We start from the raw sequence: 22,201 nt of genomic DNA, 5'->3' as shown, positions 1-22,201 counted from the left end.
GACAGAACCTTCTGGAAGGGGGCACCTATGAGGCATTTGCAGCCAACACTCATACCAGCCTCGGATCTGTCCAATAGCTGCCACTAGGATCTGTCCAATAGCAACCTTCTGTAGCTGCAGGAGGACCGAGTGGTGGTCCCTGCTCAGCCCCTAACTTGCCAAGTGCCCTTGAGCGTGGCCCTTGACCTCTCTGGACCTCAGCTTCTCTAGGCTTGAGTTCAGTGTCCTCCGAGGGCTGGCCCGGCTCTGACAAGCTCTGGCCCTGCGGTCTGGCAGTGCAGCCGCTGGCCCAGCCGGCAAGCTCTGTTTCCGTAACTCGGGAGGAGGGACGGGCCCCCTCGCTGGTTCAACCGTGTGAGGAGAGGTGTCTGCCTGCTTCCCAGAAGAAGCCCTTTATCTCACTTCCCTGCCGTGTTATTTTAAAACTAACGAGCCCAGACCTCAGGAGCTCGCCGCCCGCCACCGAGATTTGTGGCTTGTCTCTTCTGTCTTCTCTACAGATGTGAGCGGCAGCTCTCCCTCTGCTTGTTAGGAATTTTCTCCCAAACTTCAGCCTAGATAAGGAGGCGTGTGTGTGTGTGTGTGTCTGCAAGAACACGAAGCCCCCACTGTGCCATATTCTCAGAAGTCCCCCTCCCTGGCTGATGAAAGGGCCCAGTGGGTGACTGTGGGAGGACAGGAGGAGACATCTCATCCCTGGGCTATTGAGAGAGAGAAAGAAGCCGGGACACGGCACGGAATGGGAAAGGACCATTGTAGCCTCAGAAGTAGCCACTCAGCCTGGCAGTGGGCAGCCAAGGCCCCAGGGTGGGCAGGAGCTCCTGGAACCTTCAAGGGCACTCCAACCCCCCGGCCCTCCCCCTTCCCAGAATCCCTTGCCTTGGCTGTTTGCAGAAAGGGGATCGGAATCAGCAGCCTGTGGGTCCACAGGGGCAAGCTTCGCAAGTGAGGCCGGAGAGCAATGTGACCCGTTCCTGGAAAGCGTGGACATTGAAAGTGCTGCCACGTGCCAGACGCCATCTGAACGCCGGACGCGCGTCATGTCAGTTCATTCTCACAGCAGCCCTGCGAGGTGCATCCGGCTGTGGCTTCACCAGACAGGGAAAGAGACTTGCCCAAGGTCACCTAGCAGAGGAGCGGGTGAATGAACAATGAGTGAGCAAATGAACAGCTGACGAAGGAATGGGCGAGTGAACGGGCAGGCCATAAACGAATCACTGCATCTGAATGAATGGATGGGAGGAGTCAGACACCGACGAGTTACGTTTTCAAAGCCAGCCCAGTGGCTGGGACACCTCTGAGTCATCTTGTTATCCCCGAATCCCACTGGTACGATGCCATCAGGGCTTACCTACCTCTCCAGCGTCCCACCTCACTCTAGCCCGGTGCTCCAGCCTCCTTCCCCGAAGATCCACTCCCCTGGTGCTACATATTGTCTAAATGCTAAATCTACCTCTGAGATGCATTTCCCCAGTGCTAAATTCTTCTCTGAATTCCAGTCTCACGGACCCAACTGCCTACCTGCCACCTATCTCCACATGGATGTCTAACTGGCATCTCAAAACGAACATGTCCCAAACTGAGCTCCAGACCACCACCGGCAGCTGACCCAGGCTCACTAATTGGCAGCTTCACCCTCCCAGCTCAGACCAAAAACCTAGGCATCCGTCACCCCCGACCCCTCTCTTTCACACTCCATATCCAACCCACGAGCAAACTCTGTTGATTCCAACTTCAGTATGCATCCAGAATCTGAACCGCTTCTCACCACTACGGCAGCGATAACACTGATCCGAACCCTGGCTTCTCTCCTGCGAGTTGTTGCAATAAATAATCTCCTCCCTGGGTCTTCCTGCATTTAATCCAGCTCCCTGGCCGTCTACACTCAGCAAGCTGCCAGAGAGACCCTTTAAAACCTGGGCTAGATTATATCTCCCCTCTGCTCAGGATCCTGCAATGGCTTCTCATCTCATTCCGAGAAAAAGCCCATTTCTTGCCTACTAGACGGTCCATGATCTGGTCCCTCATCACCTCTGTGACATCACACCCTACTGTTCTCCCCTTTGCGCCCTCTGTTCTAGCCTCAGTGCATCTAGTATGTCCCTACCCCAGGGCCTTTGCGTTGGCTGTGCCCTATATGCCTGTTATGCTCACCTCCCAGGCATGCACGAGGCTCACTCTCTCATCACCTTCAAGTTCTGCTCAAAATGTTACCTTCTCCCCTATGCCTTCTCTGATCACCCCACTTAAAATTGCAGCCCACCTCCAACAGCATTTCCAGTCTCCCTAATCCTGCTTCATTTCTTTCCTCTACAGCACTCATCGCCTTACAATAATTTATAAGTTCACCACTTAATTGTGTGAATTTGCTGCTCCCCTCCTCCCCCTGCCCATCCCAGTAAAATGCAAGCTCCACCAGGCAGAGATTTTTTCCTGTTTTGTTCTCTGCTGTTTGTCCAGTGCCTAGGACAGTGCCCACACATAGTAGGTGCTCAGTAAATATTTGTTGAATCGGTGACTGAATGAGGGACAAGTGAATGGTCCCTGGCAACACTTTTGGGACTGGTCGTTACACTCTCAGCTCTTGAACCAAGGCTCCTCTTACCCCGGGCACAAGGCTTCCCATCAGACTGGGGGCTTCTGCCCCGCTCCCAGCAGATCTGGTTTGCTCTGTGCCCTCCGGTAGCGGCTGCAATGGTGCCCGAAAGGGACTCACGTTGCACAGTTTTTCCCACACCAAGAAAATATAGTCAGCAACTCGCCCTCCCTGGAGGAATCTAAACCCTGTCTGCAATTCCAACTAATACAAAGGTCCTGAGGGCGCCCTGGGCTGCAGCGAGAGATGTTACTCTTGCCCACGGTGACACAGCTTGGCAGAATCAGGGCTTGAACTCGGGTCAGTGAGACGCAGGGACCTGGGCACCTTCTCGGCATCATCGTCTACAACTCGTTCAAGTGGAAAACTGCAGCATTTTGGAATCCAGCCAGTTCCCAAGCTGGGGCAGCCTGCGTTTCAGGCAGGCCCAAGAATCCGGCGCCGCCTCCCTCTCAGCAGTTTGACCCCTCACTGGGCACGTAGGCCATCGACCGGCCAGCCTGTGCAGGGAGAAATGACGGGGTGGATTTGGGGTTGATCGGAGGGCGGCGGGTGGATGTGTTCCAGATGAGAGTGCAAAGCCCAGGCAGGTTGGGGGCCTGACCCGCTGGGCCGAGCTGGGTGAAAAATGCTGAGCTTGTTTTTCTTCATATGATTCTTTTTGTCCTTTGACCTAAACTTGAGAACTGGGCAATTTTTTATATACAACAGTGTTTACTCCCCCCTCACCACCACCCCCCCCCACACACCCCTGTTCACACACTCACCCTCTCAGCCCTGAGAACTGAACTGAACCACTCTCATCAATGGCCTGCAGAGAGAGCATGTTAGAGGGCTGTGCTTGTCTGGCCAGGCCAGCCCTCGGGGTCGCATCCTTTGTAAAAATCTATAATCTGGCTACTCAAAGTGTGGTCCAGGGACCAGCAGCAGCATCTGGGAGTTGGTTAGAAATGCAGAAGCTCAGGCCTTAACCCAGACCTGCTGAGTCAGCACCTGCATGCTATCAGGATTCCCCAGGTGAGTCACCTGCACGTGAAGGTGTGAGATGCCTGTGGCATAAGTTCGCCAAACTGAGTGACTTACAGAGGGTTGCCAGCATCAGGTGAGACCCTGGATTAGCAAATGCTGCACCCCCAGGAGAAGGTATTGGTGGGATGGAGGTATTAAGCGTCAGGGATGTCCCAAACCTAAGGACCAAGCGCCACTCCTGTGTGTGGAGTATGAGATTCGGGCCAAACCGTGAGTTACAGCCCCTTCTCCAAACACACAGGGCAAGTCCCGGTCTTGCAGGGTAATTTCACCCCCACTCACTATTTCCTTACATTTTCCAAGTGTTTTCCAAATTGCTCTCCTTCATCCTCAGTTAATTCTTATAAACACACGGGGCAGGGTGTCCTTGCCACTTACTCTTCTGGGTCTCAGTTTCTCCATCTGTGTAGTGGGGATGTCCACGGTTACTCCTGGGTGTCTTTGGAAACTTCAATGAGATACGCATGAGAAGTGCTGACCTCAGGGTATGACCCGGAGCAGGCTCTTGACGCGTGCCAGCGGCTGCTGTGACAAAGTGACGTGGAAAGAGCCCTTGACTGGGAGTCAAAAGGCCAGGGTCCCAGCTGCAGCTCTAACATAAGTCGCCCATCATGCAGCCTTGAGCAAGTCCCCTTGCTTCTCCCAGCCTCAGTTTCCCCACTCTGTCAGAGGTGGGCTGGGGCTGGGGGCCCTTCCTGCTCCCCTGCAACATTGTTCATCTCAGATTCCCCAAACGGTGTTCAACTCAATTTAGTGCTGAGGGCACCAGAACCTGTGCCCAGCCCTGGGCTGAATAAGCACTTTGTTGGGAGAGAAAACCAGGGGAAGCGGCTGGGGAGTTAGGCATCCTCGGAGAGTTTTGCAGAAAGTTCAGCCCCAGCTCTTATCAGAGGCTGTAAATCTGCTGGTTGCCATGACTACAGAGAGCAGCAACTAAGCTCCGGGTCTCTGATTAGCGGGAGCGGAGGAGCGGAGTGGGGAGGCCTGTGGAACGCGGCACTCAGGGCTCCCTCCCTCCCTCTGTGAAGTGGAGCATGCAGCCCTTGACTTCACTGTTTCAGCTGGCCCCGGAAGATCTTGCCTTCTTTCAAGTATTTCTTTAATGCCACATCGAAGGGCTGTGCGGTAAAAAACGGGGCAGCTGCCGATCCTCCTCAGCAAAGACGGAGCACAGAGTTTTTCTTAAAACCCTGCAAGGATGCAGAGCTGGAGGCAGGGAAGGGAGATGGGTGAGGCTGCACAGGGGGGCGGATGGGGCTCAGGTCCTAGTCTGATGACGTGCTGTGAGACCTCAGACTGCTCCTTCTCCCTGGGCCTCTGCTTCTTTATATGTAAGGAGAGGTTGAATCTGATCCATGGTTCTCACATCATCAGAATTCATCTGACCATTCATTCATTCATTCATTCATTCATTCATTCAACAAATGGCTATTGAGCAAAAGGGCACACTCTGTCAGGCCCTATATCCCTGAGGATTCAGTGGTGAGAAAAGAAACTAGTTCCCACTCTCCTGAAGCTCACCTAGCCCAGAAGATCGACACATAAAAAAGAAACACATAAAGCAGTCATTTCAAATAGTAACAAGTGCTCGAAAGGAAGGCACAGTGATGGGGCAGGTAAAAAGACGAGGTTACATGAGGGTCAGGGAAGGAGCCAGCCATGCAGAGAGCTGGAGGAACAGCATGCCAGGTGGAGGGAACAGAAGGAGCAAAGGCCCTGAGTAAAGGCCCTGTCCCATTTGAGGAACAGCAGGGAGGCCATGTGGCTAGAGCGGAGAGTAAGGGACAGGGAGAGGGGTAGGAGGTAGGGTTTGCAGCAGGGCAGAGGCCAGATCATGCGGAGCCTTTTAGTTCTGGTAACCAATTCGTATTTTATTCATGATCCAATACGGGATGTTTCTTTAAGATACAGGTTCCATGTCTCACCCCTTTGAGACTGATTTATTACAGCGAAGATGGGAACAAGGAATCTGGACTTTTTTAAAGCTCCGTGGGGCCTCTAATGACTGCCAGATTTGGGAAACCCCACCCTACGTGCTCCCGGGGTCTCTCTCAGTTTTAAGAAAGCTGAAAAGCAAAGTGTTGGAACACCTTGAAAGGAGACCGTGCCACTCTCCTGTCCAATAGGCTTCCCATCCCAGTCCCAGAGGGCTCAGAGTTCTTCCTCGGACTTGCAAAGGCCTGATCTCTGATCTTGCCCCGTATCACTCTTGCCCTTGTTTGCTGTTCCTTGCGTCTGCCAAGGGCCTTTGAACTTGCTGTTCCTTCTGCCAGGAGCACATGTCTGGCTTCCTGCACATGCCTGTGTAGAAGTCATATATGACCGGGCAACAAATTACTCCAAATCTTTGTGGTGTAAAACAACAATGAACAGTTATTATGTCTCGGCTCCTGTGAGTCAGGAGTTTGGCTGGGTGGCTGGCTCACCATCTCTCATGTGATTGTGGTCAGATGTCGCCCAGGGCTGCAGTCTCATCCAAAGGCTGGACTGGGGCTGGATCCACTTCCAAGGTGGCCGGCTCACCCGGCTGGTTGGTGCCGGCTGTCGGCAGGAGGCCTCGGCTCTCCTCCACATTGGGCCCTCCATGCAGCCAGCTTCCCTTGGGTGGTCAGTTCAAGAGAGCGAGGCAGGAGCTGCCTCTTCGACCTAGACTCGGAAGTCACACTTTATCACTTCTACTAATTTAGTCTACTCTCCATAATTTATTGTATTCATTAAAAGTGAGTCCCTAAGCCCATCCAGTATTCAGGGGAAGGAAATTAGGCTCCATCTCTTGATGGCAGGAGTGTCAAAGAATCTGTGAACACATTTTAAAACCGTCACAAACGACGAGGCTAGCCCCTAATCCTTCCCCTCTCCGCTCCCCTGTTGCTTCCTCAGAAAGGTCTTCCCCGCACTTTGAGCTGGCCTAGGCACATTGCAGACACCCAGGGCATTCAAGTTCATGAATGCAGGTCAGCCTGGGCCAGGACTAGTATGGGAGGAGGCATGCCTTGCTGGGGGCTTGGCAGACATTACAAACCTTGTGCTGTCTGAGAAGAGCCAGGACAGCGTTCCACATGGATAGACTGGCCTGGGCAAAGGCGTGGAAATGAGACCCTCAGAGTAGGAGGAGGGGGCAGGGAGGTGTAGGGAAAATTGAAACTGGGCAGGATGGAGGGGAGTTCTGGAAGCATGGAGTTGGCAGCGAGGAGGGCTGGGAAGCCCTGACTAGAATGTTCATTCCTCCTGGGCTTGCAGCATCTCCCAGCTCCACTTCTAAAGATGCACCGTAAGCAGCTGACAGAGATGGATGTGTTTTTGCTGTCCTTCCTTCAATATTGACTGGGCTTGGCCCGCTCTCCTGGCAGCCCGGGGAAGCAAGGGGCTTATCAGATGCATTCATCCCGAGTCATAAAACCAATCTTGATGAGCTGGGTGCCTGAGAAACGCTGACGTTTCGGATCGATGCTGGACCTGGAATCTGGAATCTGCAGGCAGGGGCGCAGGGAGGGGCACTCGCTGGTGGGCCCCAACCTAACTGCAAGGGAAGCTGAGAAATACTAGGATGTCTGTGAAGGTTGATGAACACTGAGGGTCTCTGACATACTCTAACACTTGTCTTCTTTATTTCTGCCCCTATAGGACAGAACCCCAGAGCAACCCCAGGGTTCTAGCTCAGGATGGACCCTCTGGAAAGCTGAGCCAGCATCTGGCCCCTGAGGCCTCAGGCACCAACAGCTGGGAGAGAGACAAGGCCTGCCGGGAGCTCAGTCCCGCCAGAGCTCGCAGGTGAGATGCTACCCCGGCTCCTCTCTCCAGCCCAGCGAGGAAGTTCAAGTGGAGGATGCCAGTTTAAAGGATTCGTAGGCCCCTGAGGCTGATGAACGAGGACCTCTAGTTAAGAACCTGGATTTTTAAGAAGTGGCTTGGGAAGCCAGAGTGGCCTTTGTAGATGAAGTTTGCTACTCCACCCAGGCTGCCGTCTTGGCTACGGGCTTTAGTTAGGCTGTGATTTCAATGAGAGAGAAACACTTAAGTCCTGTCAGCTTGGAGAAGTGAAGTTCAACATCAGATCTGGGGAATTCACTCCCAGAAACAGGATAAAGGTTGTTTCCATAACAGACTGAGGGTAATGGAGAGAGAAGGGAGGAAAAAGGGAATTTCCTTACTTGCAATTGTCTCCCAGACGGTCAAAGGGGAGCTAGCTACCACTTACTAACTGAGTGACCTTGGGCAGGTTAGTTTTCCTCCCTGGGCCTCAGTTTTTACAATTGTACAATGGGAATATTGAGGTCTAATTCTCAAAGTCAGGTGAGGGTTAAATCAGACCGGGCACGCGCCGCGCCGATCCTGACAGTGGGCCTAGGATACCAGGGATGCTTCAAACTTGAGCCGGAGTCTCATGGAGCCAGAAAAGCGGGTTCTGGGCGTGAAAACCTGAAAAGTGATGCCGTGTTGTCACTTCGACTGTAGAGCGTCTGGGCCCCTTCCCCTCTTCTCCTGTCTGTAACCCACTCTCTCTGATGTGATTAAAGCCACAGTAATAATGGTAAGAAAATTAATAGCGACAATAATGGTCATGATCCTTATGATAAGAGAAACTGCACTTACTGAGAACTCGCTCTGTGCCGGACTAGGACACATGGTGTGAGTGAGCGCCTGCATCCCTTGCAACACACTTTGGACACAGGCCTCCTGTTTTATTCCCCTCTTAGATATTTTGGGGGATTTTTCCCTCAAGGCCTGGCAGCTGTTATACTGGGAAATGTTTATGTAAAACAAGATGATTTAACCAGCGGCTAAATTATGTCATCCATTCATTCCTCCTTTGGTCACTCACCAAATATGTATTAGGCTCTTCCTCTGCGTCAGGCACTTGTTGAAGGAAAAATTTGGAGGTGGCCTGTCTGCTTCCCGGAAATGCGTGGTATCCTCTGTGCTTTCTAACGTGTAAGTGTAGTTAAGTAGCTGAGTACATCCAGCCGGTGTGGCTCAGCAGTTGAGCATCGACTTATGAACCAGGAGGTCATGGTTCGATTGCCGGTCAGGGCATAGGCCCAGGTTGCGGGCTCGATCCCCAGCCCAGCAGGGGGCGTGCAGGAGGCAGCCGATCAATGACTCATCACTGATGTTTCTCTCTCTCCCTCTTCTTTCCTCTCTCTAAAATCAATAAAAACTTTTCTTTTTTAAGAAGTAGCTGAGTACTTAATCCCTATGACATTTATGTTTAACCTGCTAAAAGCGACTCTCTTGCAAGTGTTCTGGCTCTAGCTCCATGGTTTCTATACTGGTGATGCAGGGACCTTAGCATATGTTGTCACCACTTTATCGGGGGTTTTTCCCAACTCACCAAAATGACCAAGATTCTTGGAATGGAATTCAACATGGCAGCATTTATGATGTTCTGTAAAGAGCTGGGTGATTTCCAAAAGCATGGCACGGAACCAGATTGGAGAAGGCAGCTGGCTTTGTGGGAAAGCGCTCGGGGCGGGAACCGCACCGACCTTGTCAGTTCCCGGCCGGACGCTGGTCAATTCTCTGCAGCTGCGGGCCGCCCCGTCAAGTTGCGGAGCCTCATTTTCCTCACCTGTAAAATGAGGCGATTAAAACCAGGCTCCCCCACACTCCCCGCCCGCCCTGGCCCGAGGGCTCAGTGGTCAGAGCGCCGGCCTGCAGACGGAAGGGTCGGGTTCGATTCCCGCCGAGGGCACGTGCCCTGCTGCAGGCTCCATCCCCGGCCCGGGTCGGGGCGCGTGCTGGAGGCGACCGATCCATGTGTCTCTCTCACATCGATGTTTCTCTCTCTCTCCCTCCACTCTCTCTGAAAAGCAATGGAGAGAATATCCTCAGGTAAGGATTAAAAAAAAAAATCAGCCCCCCACCAATGCGTTTTGCAAGCATCCAAGTATATAAAACGCTTGGCACGTAATAAGTGAATAAACTGTAGTTGTGTTATGGCTAATAATGACAATAATATTCTTATTAATATTACATTTTCTCGCCGTAGTCCAACGGGATTGGCGTGTTTCAATTTCCAAGCAGTTTCTCAGCCCCAACCACCGCCCCTTGCCATGGGATAGTGTTTTTAAAATATCCCTGGAGCCTGCCCCAATTATAATAGGAGATAACTCGACTTCATTTAACTGCAGCCTGAGCATTAGAATTTAATTGAATGGGAAATAATTATTCCTGAAGAGTGGAGGGTTCTGAGGTTCTGCAAGGCGATGGAAGATATGTATCTCATTACATCAGACCTCAGCAAATATACTATTAATAATCAACTGCCACTTAACATATAGGCCTCCGATTACATTTCCAGCAGGAACTATATGGACAAGACGTATTGGGGAGGGAAGGGGCCAAACTGCCGATTCATGATTTAAAAAGCAATTTATTTACCAAGGTGAACCATTTGCAAATCCGATAATAAATCTATTAAGGAGCAGTTAACCTCTATAATTCTGCTTTAAATAATCAATTGGTGTTTGGGTAACGTGCAGCGTCTGTCTCATTAGGTCGGCATTAGCTCCTTATTTGAGGCACTTAGTCTGAAGTGTGACCAAATTTGTCCATGAGGTGGCCATTAGGGACTCGCTCTGGGTCCTTCTTCCATGGCGGCGACAGCCCTGACTGGGGGCTTGGGGAGCCCTGAGTCTGCTAACCCCAGCCTTCGTGCTCCCCACAGTGCCTCCCGCGACAAAGATTGGACGCCACCACCTTCCTCCAGGGGGAAGAAAAAAAAGAAGAAATCCACCCGGAAGAAGCGAAGGAGGTGAGGCCCCCAAAGGAAGGCACCAAACCGGGGTAAAAGGGGTTTTGGAGTCAGGCAGTGACCCCTTGGGTTCAGTTCCCCTCTCTGCCTCTTAATTAGCTGTGTGACCTTGGGCAAGTCACTTCGCTTCTCTGTTTCCACTTCTACAAAATGGTAATGATACCTACCTCTTGGGATTTTTCTATGAATTAGATGAAAAAACAGATGTGGAAGAAGCTGTCGTAGTGTCTGACACACAGTAAATGACCAGTTAATCAGAAGCGTAGTCATGACCATGAATATTGTTTTTTTGTGTGTGTTTTTGAGAACTGTCTCTGTGTGGAGGGCTGTGCTAAGCACTGTGCCCTCCTCCACGATCTCTTTTACCCATGACCACAATCTACCCGGCAAGCATTATTGTCCCCATTTTAGAGATGAGAAAAGAAAGGCACAGAGAGAGGGTGACAGAACCTACAGGGGTGGGATTCCAGGCTCCTCAGTTGGTTCCACCACACCCACCTAGCACGTTTAAGCCAAGGATAATGGATTTTATATTTTTGCCAGCTATGGACTCTTTTGTACTCTATTTTCCCCCTCTATGTACAATTTCTTTTAAATTTTTTTTTTTTGTACTTAAAAAGATTTCCAGAATTTCTTCTAAGCCGCCACTGATTAGACTAAAAGTATATCCAGTGCTCCAGACCTTAGAAGGGCCAGTTGAGAAACACAAAGGCCGGGAGGCAGTGTTTGAAGAAGCCTGCAGGGGGCAGCAGAGAGGAGTGTCTGAATGACAGGTCCCGCCTCCAGGTTTTTTGGGGCCTTGTTTCCAGGACACCCCTTTAGCCTTGTTCTAAGAGGACCCAAGCGGGAATGTGTGTGAAGACCCTGAATTCCAGCCATTGTAGCATGAGAGGTGGAATTGGGGCAAGTGGCTTAGAAAAGGAGATTTTCTGGAGGTCCAGGCCTGCATTCCCACACGGGACCCTCGGCCGATGCAAGAAGCATCAGGTGCTGTCTGGTTGACCACAGTCCCCACCACCCCTTACTGTCTTACACCCAGGCTGCTTCATCCATTTATGCTACCTGACAGCCCCCCTGTTCGCATTGAGTCTGAAACTCCTAATCTTTTCCCACCTTGGCATTTTGTCGGCGGGGAACTCAGAGAGAGCAGCGACCTACCCAAGGTGACTTCATGAATTGGTGGTAGAGTTGAGATTGGGACTCGGGTCACCTGAACCTCAGTCTGACATTTCAAACTGATACAAGCTATTATCAGTCTGGGTATCACTCTGTGAGTGTCCCTGAAAGAGCTGAGACCTCCATCGGGGCTGGAGAAGGGTCTTTATGAAACCAAACCCGGCCTTTAAGAACCTCCCTCTGAAGAGCGTCTCCCTCCCCCACAGGTCCCCGTCATATAGCCCATCACCTGTCAAGAAAAAGAAAAAGAAAAGTTCCAAGAAACACAAGCGACACAGGTATTGTCCTTCCTCCTCTGCGAACAGGGATGCCCAGGGTGGGGTGGGGTGGGGTGGGGTGGGGTGGGGTGGGGTGGGGTGGGGTGGGGTGGGGTGGGGGCGAGAGTGGATGGCACCAAGAGGTCATGTGGAAGCATTTCATTTATGTAAAATATTTATCTGTGAATTGTTTTTGTTTTTTGTTTTGTTTTGTATCTTGTACCACATGGGACGGTAGCTGTGAGGACCAGAGGCCCACTGAAGCTCACTTAGGCCAGAGGGGGGCTGGGTGGTAAGGAGACGGGTGTCTGGGGACCAGCCGCCTGAGGGTCTAGCACCCTGATGGGCCCCAGGCAGGATACGCAGTTCCCGGTCCCACGGAGCCTGGGGGCAGGGAGGCTGAGGCTCCCGTGTGAGTTATTGGCTGTAGTGGACTGTGGACAATAGGAAAAGAGGGGTTTATATTTTCTTTTTGCTTATGTACCTCCCGATTTCCCTACCTCAGTGGTGGATTACTTGTGCAATTAATCACAACAGAACAGAACGTAAGAGTTCATTGCGTTTCCCCCCCCCCCCCGGCATGTCACCCCTGGTTCAAAGTTGCCCCAGTTCAGGGGTGTGGTCCCATCTCAGCCCTGTTGCCAGAATGGTCTCAACTCAGTTTGATTTCCCCGGTTATGTCCACCACCTGCCCAGACGCTCCAATCGATGCTGAGTTTGTGTTTAATACAGTTGACCTTGAACAATGTGGAGGTTAGGGGCACTGGCCCTTCCCCCCCAGAGTTAAAAACTCATCTATAACGCCTGACTCCCCCAAAACTTAACTACTAATAGTCTACCAATGACTAGAGGCCTTACCAATAACATAATCGATTAACACATATTTTGTATGTTCTACGTATTATATCCTGTATTCTTACAATACTGCAAGCTAGAGAAAAGGAAGTGGCGTTAAGAACATCACAAGAAAGAGAAAATGCATTTACGGCACCGCACGCGTTTGTTGAAGATCCCACGTATACGTGGGCCTGTGAAGTTCAAACCCGTGTTGTTCAGGGGTCAGCTGGGCAGGACCTGGGCAGACCCGCGCGTGAAACGCTGTTCATCTGGTGCTGGGAACCGTGGCCGCCCGGCCCGGAGACCATCTTGTCCCCTGCGCTGGATAATCTGTCCCAGTCTGGGCGACTTTTCCCTGTCTGGGTCCTGGAAGCCACGTGGCTCCTCACTCACGGGTCTCCCCCTGTGAGAGAGACTGTGCCAGGTTAGAGACAGGCTTTGCCGCCGCTGCACCAGCCCAGGGCCCGGAGGGTTAGTGGGAAGGGCCATCGAGCCCGAGATTAGGAGAAGCTGGGGCGGGTGCCCCCCAAACCCTTCCCGACCGAGCACCACCCTCCCCACTGCTGGCCCAGCTTCTCCAGGTTCTCAGAATGTTTGCTTGGTGATGGTTGACTTTTTTGGAGATGGGAGCTAAGGCTGGAGGGTGCATTGAGATTTTTTTTTTTTTTCTATCAATTAAAAAGGCTTCAGGGCTTTAAAAATTTCCATTTTTTACATCTGTTGATTGAATACCTGTTATGTTTCATGAATGAGGATTCTGGACCCCGAGAACAGAACAGTGACTCGGCCCTCAAGCTGCTCACATTCTAGCTGCGGAGATGGGTAGTTATATGCCGAGGTCTGGACTAAGCTCCCTCGGAGCTTGTGAGAGTGGAGAGGAGGCGCCCCGAAGAATGAGCGGGAGTTACTCGGGTGAAAGCTGTGTGACCTCGGGCAACTTACCTATCTTCTCTGAGCTTCAGTGCCTTGTGACATGGTTGTCACAAGGGGGTTTGGGGGAAAGGTTGAACAAGAGCGTGTGAGAGATGCGTGGCACGGAGCCTGGCACGCAGCGAGAAGCTGGCTGTCCCGTGATGATGATGATGATGACAGTGACGAGTCCCCAGCTAGGGAGAGACAGATGCGAGGGAGGCTGGGCGTAGGGGAGGAGGCAGAGGGCCTTCTCCTACATCACCCTCACCCAGCCTCGCCCGGCCTCAACACAGACGGGCTTATTGACGATTTGGGGGAAGACAGAAGCACTGGGAGGTTTTGATCTGGGACTTCCAAGTGCAGACAGTGTCACCCGTGTGGAGGAAGATTCGCCGGATGTCCTGACCCCCAAGTCCCACTGATATGTTAATCTCAGGAAAAGAAACCTCAAACTCACCTGTTTTAATTTTCTTCCCTGCCTCCCTTCCCTTTTCCCCTTCAACCAGGCCGTTCTCCAAGAAGAGAAGGCACAGGTAAGAGGCTTGTCCCCTCCCGCTGCTTGCTCCCACCCCTGCCTTCTGAGCCGGGGGCCCCAGGCCCGCTCTCGGGCTCACCCTCACCATCCTCCCGTGCTGTTTCCTCCCAAATGGAGGCCTGGCCTGGTCGCCCTGCAGGCTCCAAGGCAGCTTTCAGCTTCCACCAGGCAAGGCGGTTGCTCCTGAACCAGGCCTCAGGCGCCCCTCTCTGGAGAGTGTCTCCACCCCTGCCTCAGCCTGTTTGTTTTGGCACCGATTGAAACCTTGGGGTGGGGCACGTAGAGAAAGAGCAGCCCCAGACGCCCCACCAAAGCCTTCCCAGACCCCGGCCGAGCGGCAGAGGCCGAGTCCCACTGCACTGAAAACGCTGAGCGGTGGCCCAATGTCACAGTCAAGAAAACTGGGTCTCCGAGAAGGCGGGTAACTTGCCTGATGCCACACAGCAACTGCAGTGGGGCCGGGACACGAACTTGGAGCTTTCAGTGAGGTCCTGGGCCCTCCCACTGCCCGGGCTGAGTCTCCAAAGTGGAGACAGACCCCGCGGCTAATGTCCGGGTCCGAGTTCAGTGGGACAAAAACAATCCTCCTGTTCCCGGGACTAGGCCAGGCCTGCATTCCCGGCGGGTCCCTGAAGCCAGTCTGATCTGAACTACCGAGCAGCGTTCACCCGCCGGGGCCTCAGCTGTCCACTCCCCAAGCCCTCTGGCTTAAAATCAAAACAAAACAATAAACCCCAGGTGCTTGAATAGTCTCGGGCAGAACATTTCAGCGTCTGCCAGGCTTCCTGCGGCTTCAGGGTGTCTCCTTGAATAGTCCATCTCTTCTCTCGGAACCGGCTTGAACCGCAGCCAAGGGCATGGGCTCTGGGGACCCTGGGCTGTGGCCACAGCCCCGCTCACCTGCGTGATCCCGGGCAAGCTTTTTGGCTCATCTGAGGCTCAGTTTCCACATCTGTAAAATGAGTCCTTACTCAATTTGTGCCTCTACCCATAGGTTTCAGGGGAAATAAAATAAGATTATTGACAAAAAGTATTTAGCAGGACGTCCGCTCTACAATAAAGCCCCGGAAAATGGCAGATATTATTATTACCTTCATTACTGCTGTTATTATGAAGCTGCCAGTGCTGACCCCAGCATCTCCCGCACCCCATTCCCTGTGCGTGGGGGCCAGTGCCTCTGGCTGAACCTCCTGGTGAAAAAGTCGGCACTGACTGCTCTGGTCTTGGAGACAACGGGTGTCTGTCCCCAGACAGCCTGCATCCCACGGCCCCTGTGTGTTGAGCATTTTAACTACTTGTTTATGTTTACTTTTAACGGGAATTTTGCATCTGTCAATTAATCGGCCATTCATTTCTCATTTAGCTCCTCCAGCCCCAAAAGCAAGAGAAGGGAAGAGAAGAGGCACAAAAAGCAGTAAGTAGAGGCCTCCGGGAATGATCTCTCCGCCCGGGGAGGCAGGGGCCTGGGGAGGCAGCCAGAGTGTGACAGCTGCCTGATGAGCTGGAACGGGGAGAGGACAGGGGGCGACAGAGCCGTGTGTGGACCTGCTCCGAGTGCACACGGTGGCGTATATGATGCGTGAGTGTGCATGTGTGTTTGTGTGTGCATGAAAGTGAAGGGTGTGCATTTGTGTGCCCGACGTGCCCACTGTGTGTGAATTCTGTGTTTCCGTGCATGTTTTGTGTATTTATTTTTATCTAGTTTACATATGTGTAGCGTACACATTGTTTGTAAATGTGTACACTTTTCTATCGTGAAAACACTTGTGCGAACCATGTGTACAAATGTATGCGGTATGGGTACACAGTGTGTGTGTTATAGTTGTGTTCACACGAACGCATCATGTGTGCCCGTGCTTACGTGAGCATGAGCGTGTCCAGTGTGCATCGTAGGTGCACTGTCTGCCGCTGTGTGTGAATTGTGCACACCGAGGGTGCACTGCCCGTGTGTCTGTGTACATCACCCACTCGGGGGGGGGGGTAGGGTGGTTTTCACCTGTGCACATGCGTGTGCTGTGTGCACACGCGTGTGCTGTGTGCACAAGGGGCTAAAGGGGCGAGGCCACGTGCATGCACGTGCATGAGTGTGCACTCGAGTCTGAGCCTGGCTGCTGCCGCTCGGGGCACGGAGATGTCATTGAGCTCCTGCCCCGTCTCGGGGCCCCAGCTGGTTCAAGGTTTATAGCCGGTGGTAGAAATTCAAATCAGTCAGTGCTTCCTGTGGAGTTCACTTCCCAGCCAAATTAAAAGTAAATTTGGTTACAGCCCACCTACTTTATACCCTGCAAACAGTAGCGCGTGCGTTTTCCAATCAACTAATATTTTATCTCCTGCCAAGAAGCTTCTAAAAGGAGGATCAAAGGCAGTGGGATGAAAGGCAGGGCACAGAGGGAGGGCGCTCGGCTTTGCTGCTCCGAAGGGTCACTTCACCCAAGGTCAGTGCAAAGGAGGGCATTTCAGCCACCACCACGGTGCCCGGGGAAAGCTCCAGAAGGAAGCGTTAGAGCTTTGGGTTAGCTCAGGGAAGAACTTCCCCACCCTCTGCTTGTTGCTCAAGTCAAGAGGGATTGTTGGTCATAGGTACTGCATGTGCTTTCCTGCCAAGCGCAGACGGAGAGCGTATTCTCCGAGTCCTGCAGCGCAGACACCCCAGAGCCAGGGGCTGGGCCCAGACCCTAAGAGCACTGGGAGGGATCCGCTGAGACCAGGGCTGACGGCCCGAGGGCAGCAAGGTGGCCGCCCTCCCCGGTGCCAAGAGTTAGATGAGCCCTGGAAATCGCTAGCAGGACGTAAGAAAGGTTGTAAAAGCTGAAGTCAAGAGCAAGAGAAGCAAGGTGCCCTGAGATCAGGGGCGGTCACTCTTGCCAAGTCCCATATCCGGCTGCTTTTCAACAAGTGACCCCTGGTGTGAGTTCGCCACCTTTTATTCAACATCCCTTAGTGAGGCCCTGACACGTGGCAGGCCCTGTGCCGGGCCCAGGACAGAGGTCAGCCAGCTGTTCTTTTGGCCTCGAGAAGCTCACGGTGCAGAGGGGCCCAGGAGATGGGCAGGGACAGGTCGAAGCACAGTGGTGGCAGACAGAAGTCCAGGGGGCAGTGGGAGCCCTGGTGCTGGAAAGAGAGCATGGTGATGAGGGGAGGGGAGGCTTCCTGCAGGAGGGGGTGTCTGGGTTAGGGTGAGAATGGAGGCGGAACTGTTCTAGGTTGCAGGTTAGGCAAGTTCTGTAGACTTTCTGTGCCTTGGTTTCCTCATCTGTGAAATGGGTGTACTAGAGAACCTACTCCATAGGCTGTTGTGAGGAGTGGTTGAGTCCGTTTAAGGAAAACGCTTAGAACACAATGCCAGGCACACAGTGTGTGTTAGCTATGGGTCACCTGTCATCCTTATCACCAACACAAGGACATTGTGAACTGGGAAATGCATGAACGAGAATACAAGCATTTCGATGCTGTTTGAGCCGGCCAGGCCAGGAGCTATCATGCAAGGAGGCTGGAGAGCTAGACGGGGTGACTCCTGAAGGTGGCTGGGATTCAAGGTCAGAGTTTGGACTTGACAGGAGGGCAATGGTCTGATGATCACATTACAAGAATCCCTGAGTCCTTTGTTGGGATAACCAACAAAGTCATCTCTAACTCCCACTATCTTCCCGGCTTGGCCCAAGCCACTGACATTCCTTGTATGTCCTCGGTGACCACTGCCCCTTCTACTTCTGAGTCATTGCTATTGCTGAAAGGGAGCTGAAGTAACTGGTAAAGAACCAATTTTAGTGGCAGCGGTCGTGATTATTGTCATTTTCATTGTTGATGATGTTTGCCACTCATTCTGAAAGCGGGCTTTTGACTCCATGGGAAGAATCTGGACTTAATTTTCCAGGTCTGAGGTTACAAATTGGCAGCCCAAAGGCCTCATTTATTCTGCAAATGTGTTTTGCTTGCCCCAAACGGTGTCATTGTTTTTAAAAAATGAGCCTCCATTTAAAATAGGAATCTTTTACATTAAAAAAAAAAAAAAAAATCTGTATTTCTACATTCACTTGAAAAATTAAAAAGCCCAGTGCCACGCCAGTATTCTGGAGGCAAAGCCACTCCTTTCTTTAACTCAAGCCTTTCAGCTGATATTTCGGTACCATTATGGTACCTGACTGGCACAAGAAGCTGTCTGAGATGGAGACTCCTGCTGCCTTAGGAGAGGGAGAGGTGACATGTGGAAGGGATGTTCTTGCCCAGGGTGTGGTCTTCCAGCTTCCAGCAGGTGCGGGTTGAGCCATCTAGGCCGCCTCCTCCAGAGGACCCCCTTTCTGCTCACTCGTGTTCAGCACGGCTGGTTAGAGACCCCAGATACCCACGTGGGGAGCAAGGGTGTTGTGGCCGGTGAGGTGGAGGGAGATGCATAACTTTGGGAGGGACTCCAACAGAGGACAATGCGTGTCACAACATCAGAATCAACCAATCAGTCTCTCTCTCTCCTCTGACTCTCTCCTTCTCACCCCCTGACCCCCAAGATCGCGAAGCCGGCCCCGAAAGTCTCACCGCCACCGCCATCACCACTGCCCCTCGCGGTCCCAGAGCTCGGAGTCTCGGTCCTCCAGCTGTGAGAGCAGGTAACCCCTCGCCCAGACCGCCTCCTCCCGCAGCGCTGCCCAGAGCCCGCCCTCTGCGACCTCAGCGCACTGCGAAGGCCCTTTAAGAGGCTTTTACGGGTGTCGTGCCGATCGAGAGGGTTTCGTTTTACTACTACTGCGGCTCAGAGCTAAGGGGCCGCCAGAGTCCACATACGCCCCTTCTGAAGAGCCAGAAAGTCCTCTGGTCTCCACTGCAGGCAGGGCAGCCAGGTCTAGATCCAACAGGCTTGCAGAAGGCATCTCTGTCACTTTTGTGAGGTTTTTTTTTTCCCCAAAAAAAGTTCTGAGTGACAGTTAATAAGATGCCTCTGTTTCCCAGATGGTTGAATCACATACACAAAGACACACAGAAATCTGCGGTTGTGTTTATAGACAAACATGAAAACACAGACAGACGCGCCCAGACATACACAGTCACATACAGACACAGACAGACAGACAACCACACAGATGTGTGAAGGGCATTGAACCAGATCAGGGTAGGGACCTTCCCTGTCTCCATAGCTGCATCCCCAGCCCCTGACGCAGTGTCAGGTGCGTGACTAAGCATTTGTCAGCTGAGCACGTGAGACAGTGAAAGAATGAATGACGGGGCGGGTGGGCGGGCGATGGGCGGATGCCCACGGAGCTCACGCAAACCCACCCAAACCCTCTGCAGCCCTCGGGTCCTGTGCGGCCCTCAACCGCGGTCTGCCAAACCCCCTTCAACAGACCCTCAGGCCTCTCTCCCCCGCCCCAGGCACCGCGGCCGGTCCCCCGAGGAAGGGCGGAAGTCTCGCCAAAGGCACTCCCGCCGCTGCTCCAAGACCCTGGGCAAGGCCAGCCCCGAGGCCCGGTCCGGCCACCCGCCCAGCCAGCCCCTCCAGATGCTCAGCCTCCTGTCGGCCAGGGGTGTAGTAAGTATTCCTCGCGGCCTCCCGGCCAGCCTCGGCCACGACACCTGGTGGGGGGCAGGGGGGACGTGAAGGCACAAGTTCAGGGCAGTGTTCAACACATTTTAATTCAGTTTTGGGCAAATACCCCACTAGTTTCAGACCTCACTGCTGATGAACCCCATGGTCATTCGCCAGCCTTTGGCAGCACTCGGCTTGAGGGTCTGGGGCTGGGGCCGGGTGGTTAGACAAATGAAAATACCCAGGGGATGTTGAAAAATACATATTGGTCTCAGAGTGTCATCTTCAGGAAAGCATGTGTGAGGCACTGTAGGAGGCACATGGGGGAGGAGGGAACAGAGGGGGGTTCGAGGTACCAGGGGCACTCCAGCTTTTCAATGAATCCACATCTGATGCCAGCCAGCTGCAGCCTTGACTGCCAGCTGGGACGTGGCTTCACCTTTATTATCATGGCCTTAAACGCATAGGACCTGTGTCCTGTCATGTGTCCACAAAGGTCTCAGGGGTTTGAGGGCACAGCTGCTCTCCCTAGTCCCTTCCACTGATGGGACCAAAAAAGAAACAAGGCTCAGAGAGGTTGAGGTCTGGGTAAAAACCACAGAGCAGAGCAAAAGCTAATGGACTGATGTCACCTTCCCTGGGGCCAGCAGTGAGGAGCTGGAACCTGACTTCAGACAGTTGACACCACAAAGCTTCCTGGGCAAGGGGTTTGCAGTTCAATCTGAACTCAGGTCCCAGCGTTGCCACCTCCTAGCTGTGTGGCTTTGGGAAAGTCACCTAAACTCATTGAAACTTAGCTTTCTCACGGGTAAACTTGAACTAATACCACTTCCGTAGGGGGTGTTTGGGGATATGTAATAAGTATGTGATGGCCTTTTGTAGATGCTAAAGAGACAGACAGACAAACAAGAGGAGATTCAACCCTGTGTGGCCTACAGTTGAGCCTGACTGGTAGAAAGGGACCCGTCTCCTCCAGCTACGAGCAAATCTGAAAACTCCAGATCGCTGCTCCCTTAGAAGAGATGAGGCAGAAGGAGGGGAAAGAGGTGCTTTGGGGGGTCAGTGAAGAGAGGCGATGACAAGCCCTCGCTGGGTCTGGTTGACACAGTAGCTGAGCTCCGCCGTGCATGCCGAAACCCTTCTTTACCAGCCCAGGCGCCCTGAATCACTGAGACTCAATTTTGCCCAAATCCTCTGTCTCTCCCTGGACCATCCACAACCCTGCCCGGCCCCTCCTCTGTGTAGAAGCCTGTGGTGCTGAGGATCAGCAGATGGAAAACGCCCACCTGCATTCTCCCATCCCCCAATGTCCTCCGAAAGGCCTTCCCAGTATGTAGGGGTTCCAAGACTGGGTTCAAGACTTGGCTTGGCTGGACGGTTCCTTGATCCCTTCCAGCCTCGGTTTTCTCACCTGGAAAATGGGTATGATAATCTCACTTGTCTCCCAGACACATTGTTGCAAAGGTAGAAATAAATTTAAAATACAAGCAAAAAGAGATGGAAGGATGCTTTTAGGTCCAGGAAAGCCGCCCAGTCTCCCTGGTCATTGTATTTGTGGCAGCCCATTTGGTGGCCCCACTGACCCTCATGAAAAAGTGCCATTGGGAGCAACTGGTTATGTTTCCTCACCTGCCTGGGAGGGTTTCCTAACAGGGCAGGTCTGTCCAGATGTTGGGGGGGGGGAAGCGATCCTCCCGAATCAGCTAGTGAGGTACAAGATTGGCTGTAGGTTTGAAGCCGTGATGTCCCCCGTGGACCCAGCCCTCCTCAGGAGAGCTGAAAGCTCAGCCGTGTCTAGAAGGCAGAGACCTTGAGGGCTCAGCTGACTCAATCCCCTGATTCCAAGAAAAGAAACCGAGACTCAGAAGATACACGGCTTCCACGAGCCATGGCAAGTCAGAGCTGTTGAAAAAACCCACGTGGGGTTATGATCGTGTGGTCAGAGCTGGCTCTGAGCCACCGTTTCCGCATCTGTTAAAGAAAAGACAATAAGTCTGTTCCTCAAAAGCCTCGTTGTTAGGACGAAAGCAAAGGAGCGGGAGCCGCCGGTCCCGGCGCTTGGCAAGGGGCAGAACTCAGCGGGTCTCAGCGGGTGTTACCATGACAACATCCCCGACTCTGGCTCTGCCCCTACCCGCCGGAGGACCTCGAGCAAGTTCCATACACTTGCTGGGCCTCCGTTTCCTCTAAACCTGCAAAACTCGGATAATATGAGACCTGCCCCCTGAGAGGTGTGTTATGAGGGTCAATGACTCGGTGCAAGGAAACACCTTCGAGTGCAGCTGGCACGTGGCAGGCGCTGCTATGTTGATGCTGATGATGTGGCAGCCGTCGTAGTAACCGTGGAGACAGAAACAGTAGCAACAGTGGTAGCGGCAACGGTCGTCATAGGAACGTTGGTGTGGCTCTAGGCCCCGCTAGACGGCGGATGAGTTGGGGCTTAGAGCCCAGGCCCCTGCTTCCCTGCCTTTGGTTTCCTTCCATCCTAGATGGCGGCTGCAGCCCGTATGGCCGGCACCACCCCGCTCACGGTTGCCCGACTTCTGGGGACACCCGATGCCCCCCAGTTCTGGTCCTCCGAGTGCCCTCC

General features: G+C 52.9%; 1 protein-coding gene across 1 annotated transcript in view; it reads left to right on the top strand.

The window, feature by feature from the left end:
- Positions 1-22,201, top strand: part of SRRM4 (serine/arginine repetitive matrix 4) — a 97,465-nt gene that overhangs the window by 60,303 nt on the left and 14,961 nt on the right. The window contains exons 2-8 of the mRNA XM_087828403.1: positions 7,250-7,396; positions 10,293-10,379; positions 11,762-11,833; positions 14,068-14,094; positions 15,460-15,510; positions 18,599-18,697; positions 19,458-19,614. Coding sequence (XP_087684529.1) covers positions 7,250-7,396; positions 10,293-10,379; positions 11,762-11,833; positions 14,068-14,094; positions 15,460-15,510; positions 18,599-18,697; positions 19,458-19,614 — 640 coding nt within the window. The remainder of the gene's footprint in view (positions 1-7,249; positions 7,397-10,292; positions 10,380-11,761; positions 11,834-14,067; positions 14,095-15,459; positions 15,511-18,598; positions 18,698-19,457; positions 19,615-22,201) is intronic.

The sequence above is a fragment of the Miniopterus natalensis genome, chromosome 20 (genome assembly GCF_054644295.1).
Source record: "Miniopterus natalensis isolate mMinNat1 chromosome 20, mMinNat1.hap1, whole genome shotgun sequence".
In the NCBI taxonomy this organism is placed as follows: Eukaryota; Metazoa; Chordata; class Mammalia; order Chiroptera; family Miniopteridae; genus Miniopterus; species Miniopterus natalensis.
Note: the sequence above shows the minus strand (reverse complement) of the source record. Positions and strands in the feature narration are given on the sequence as shown.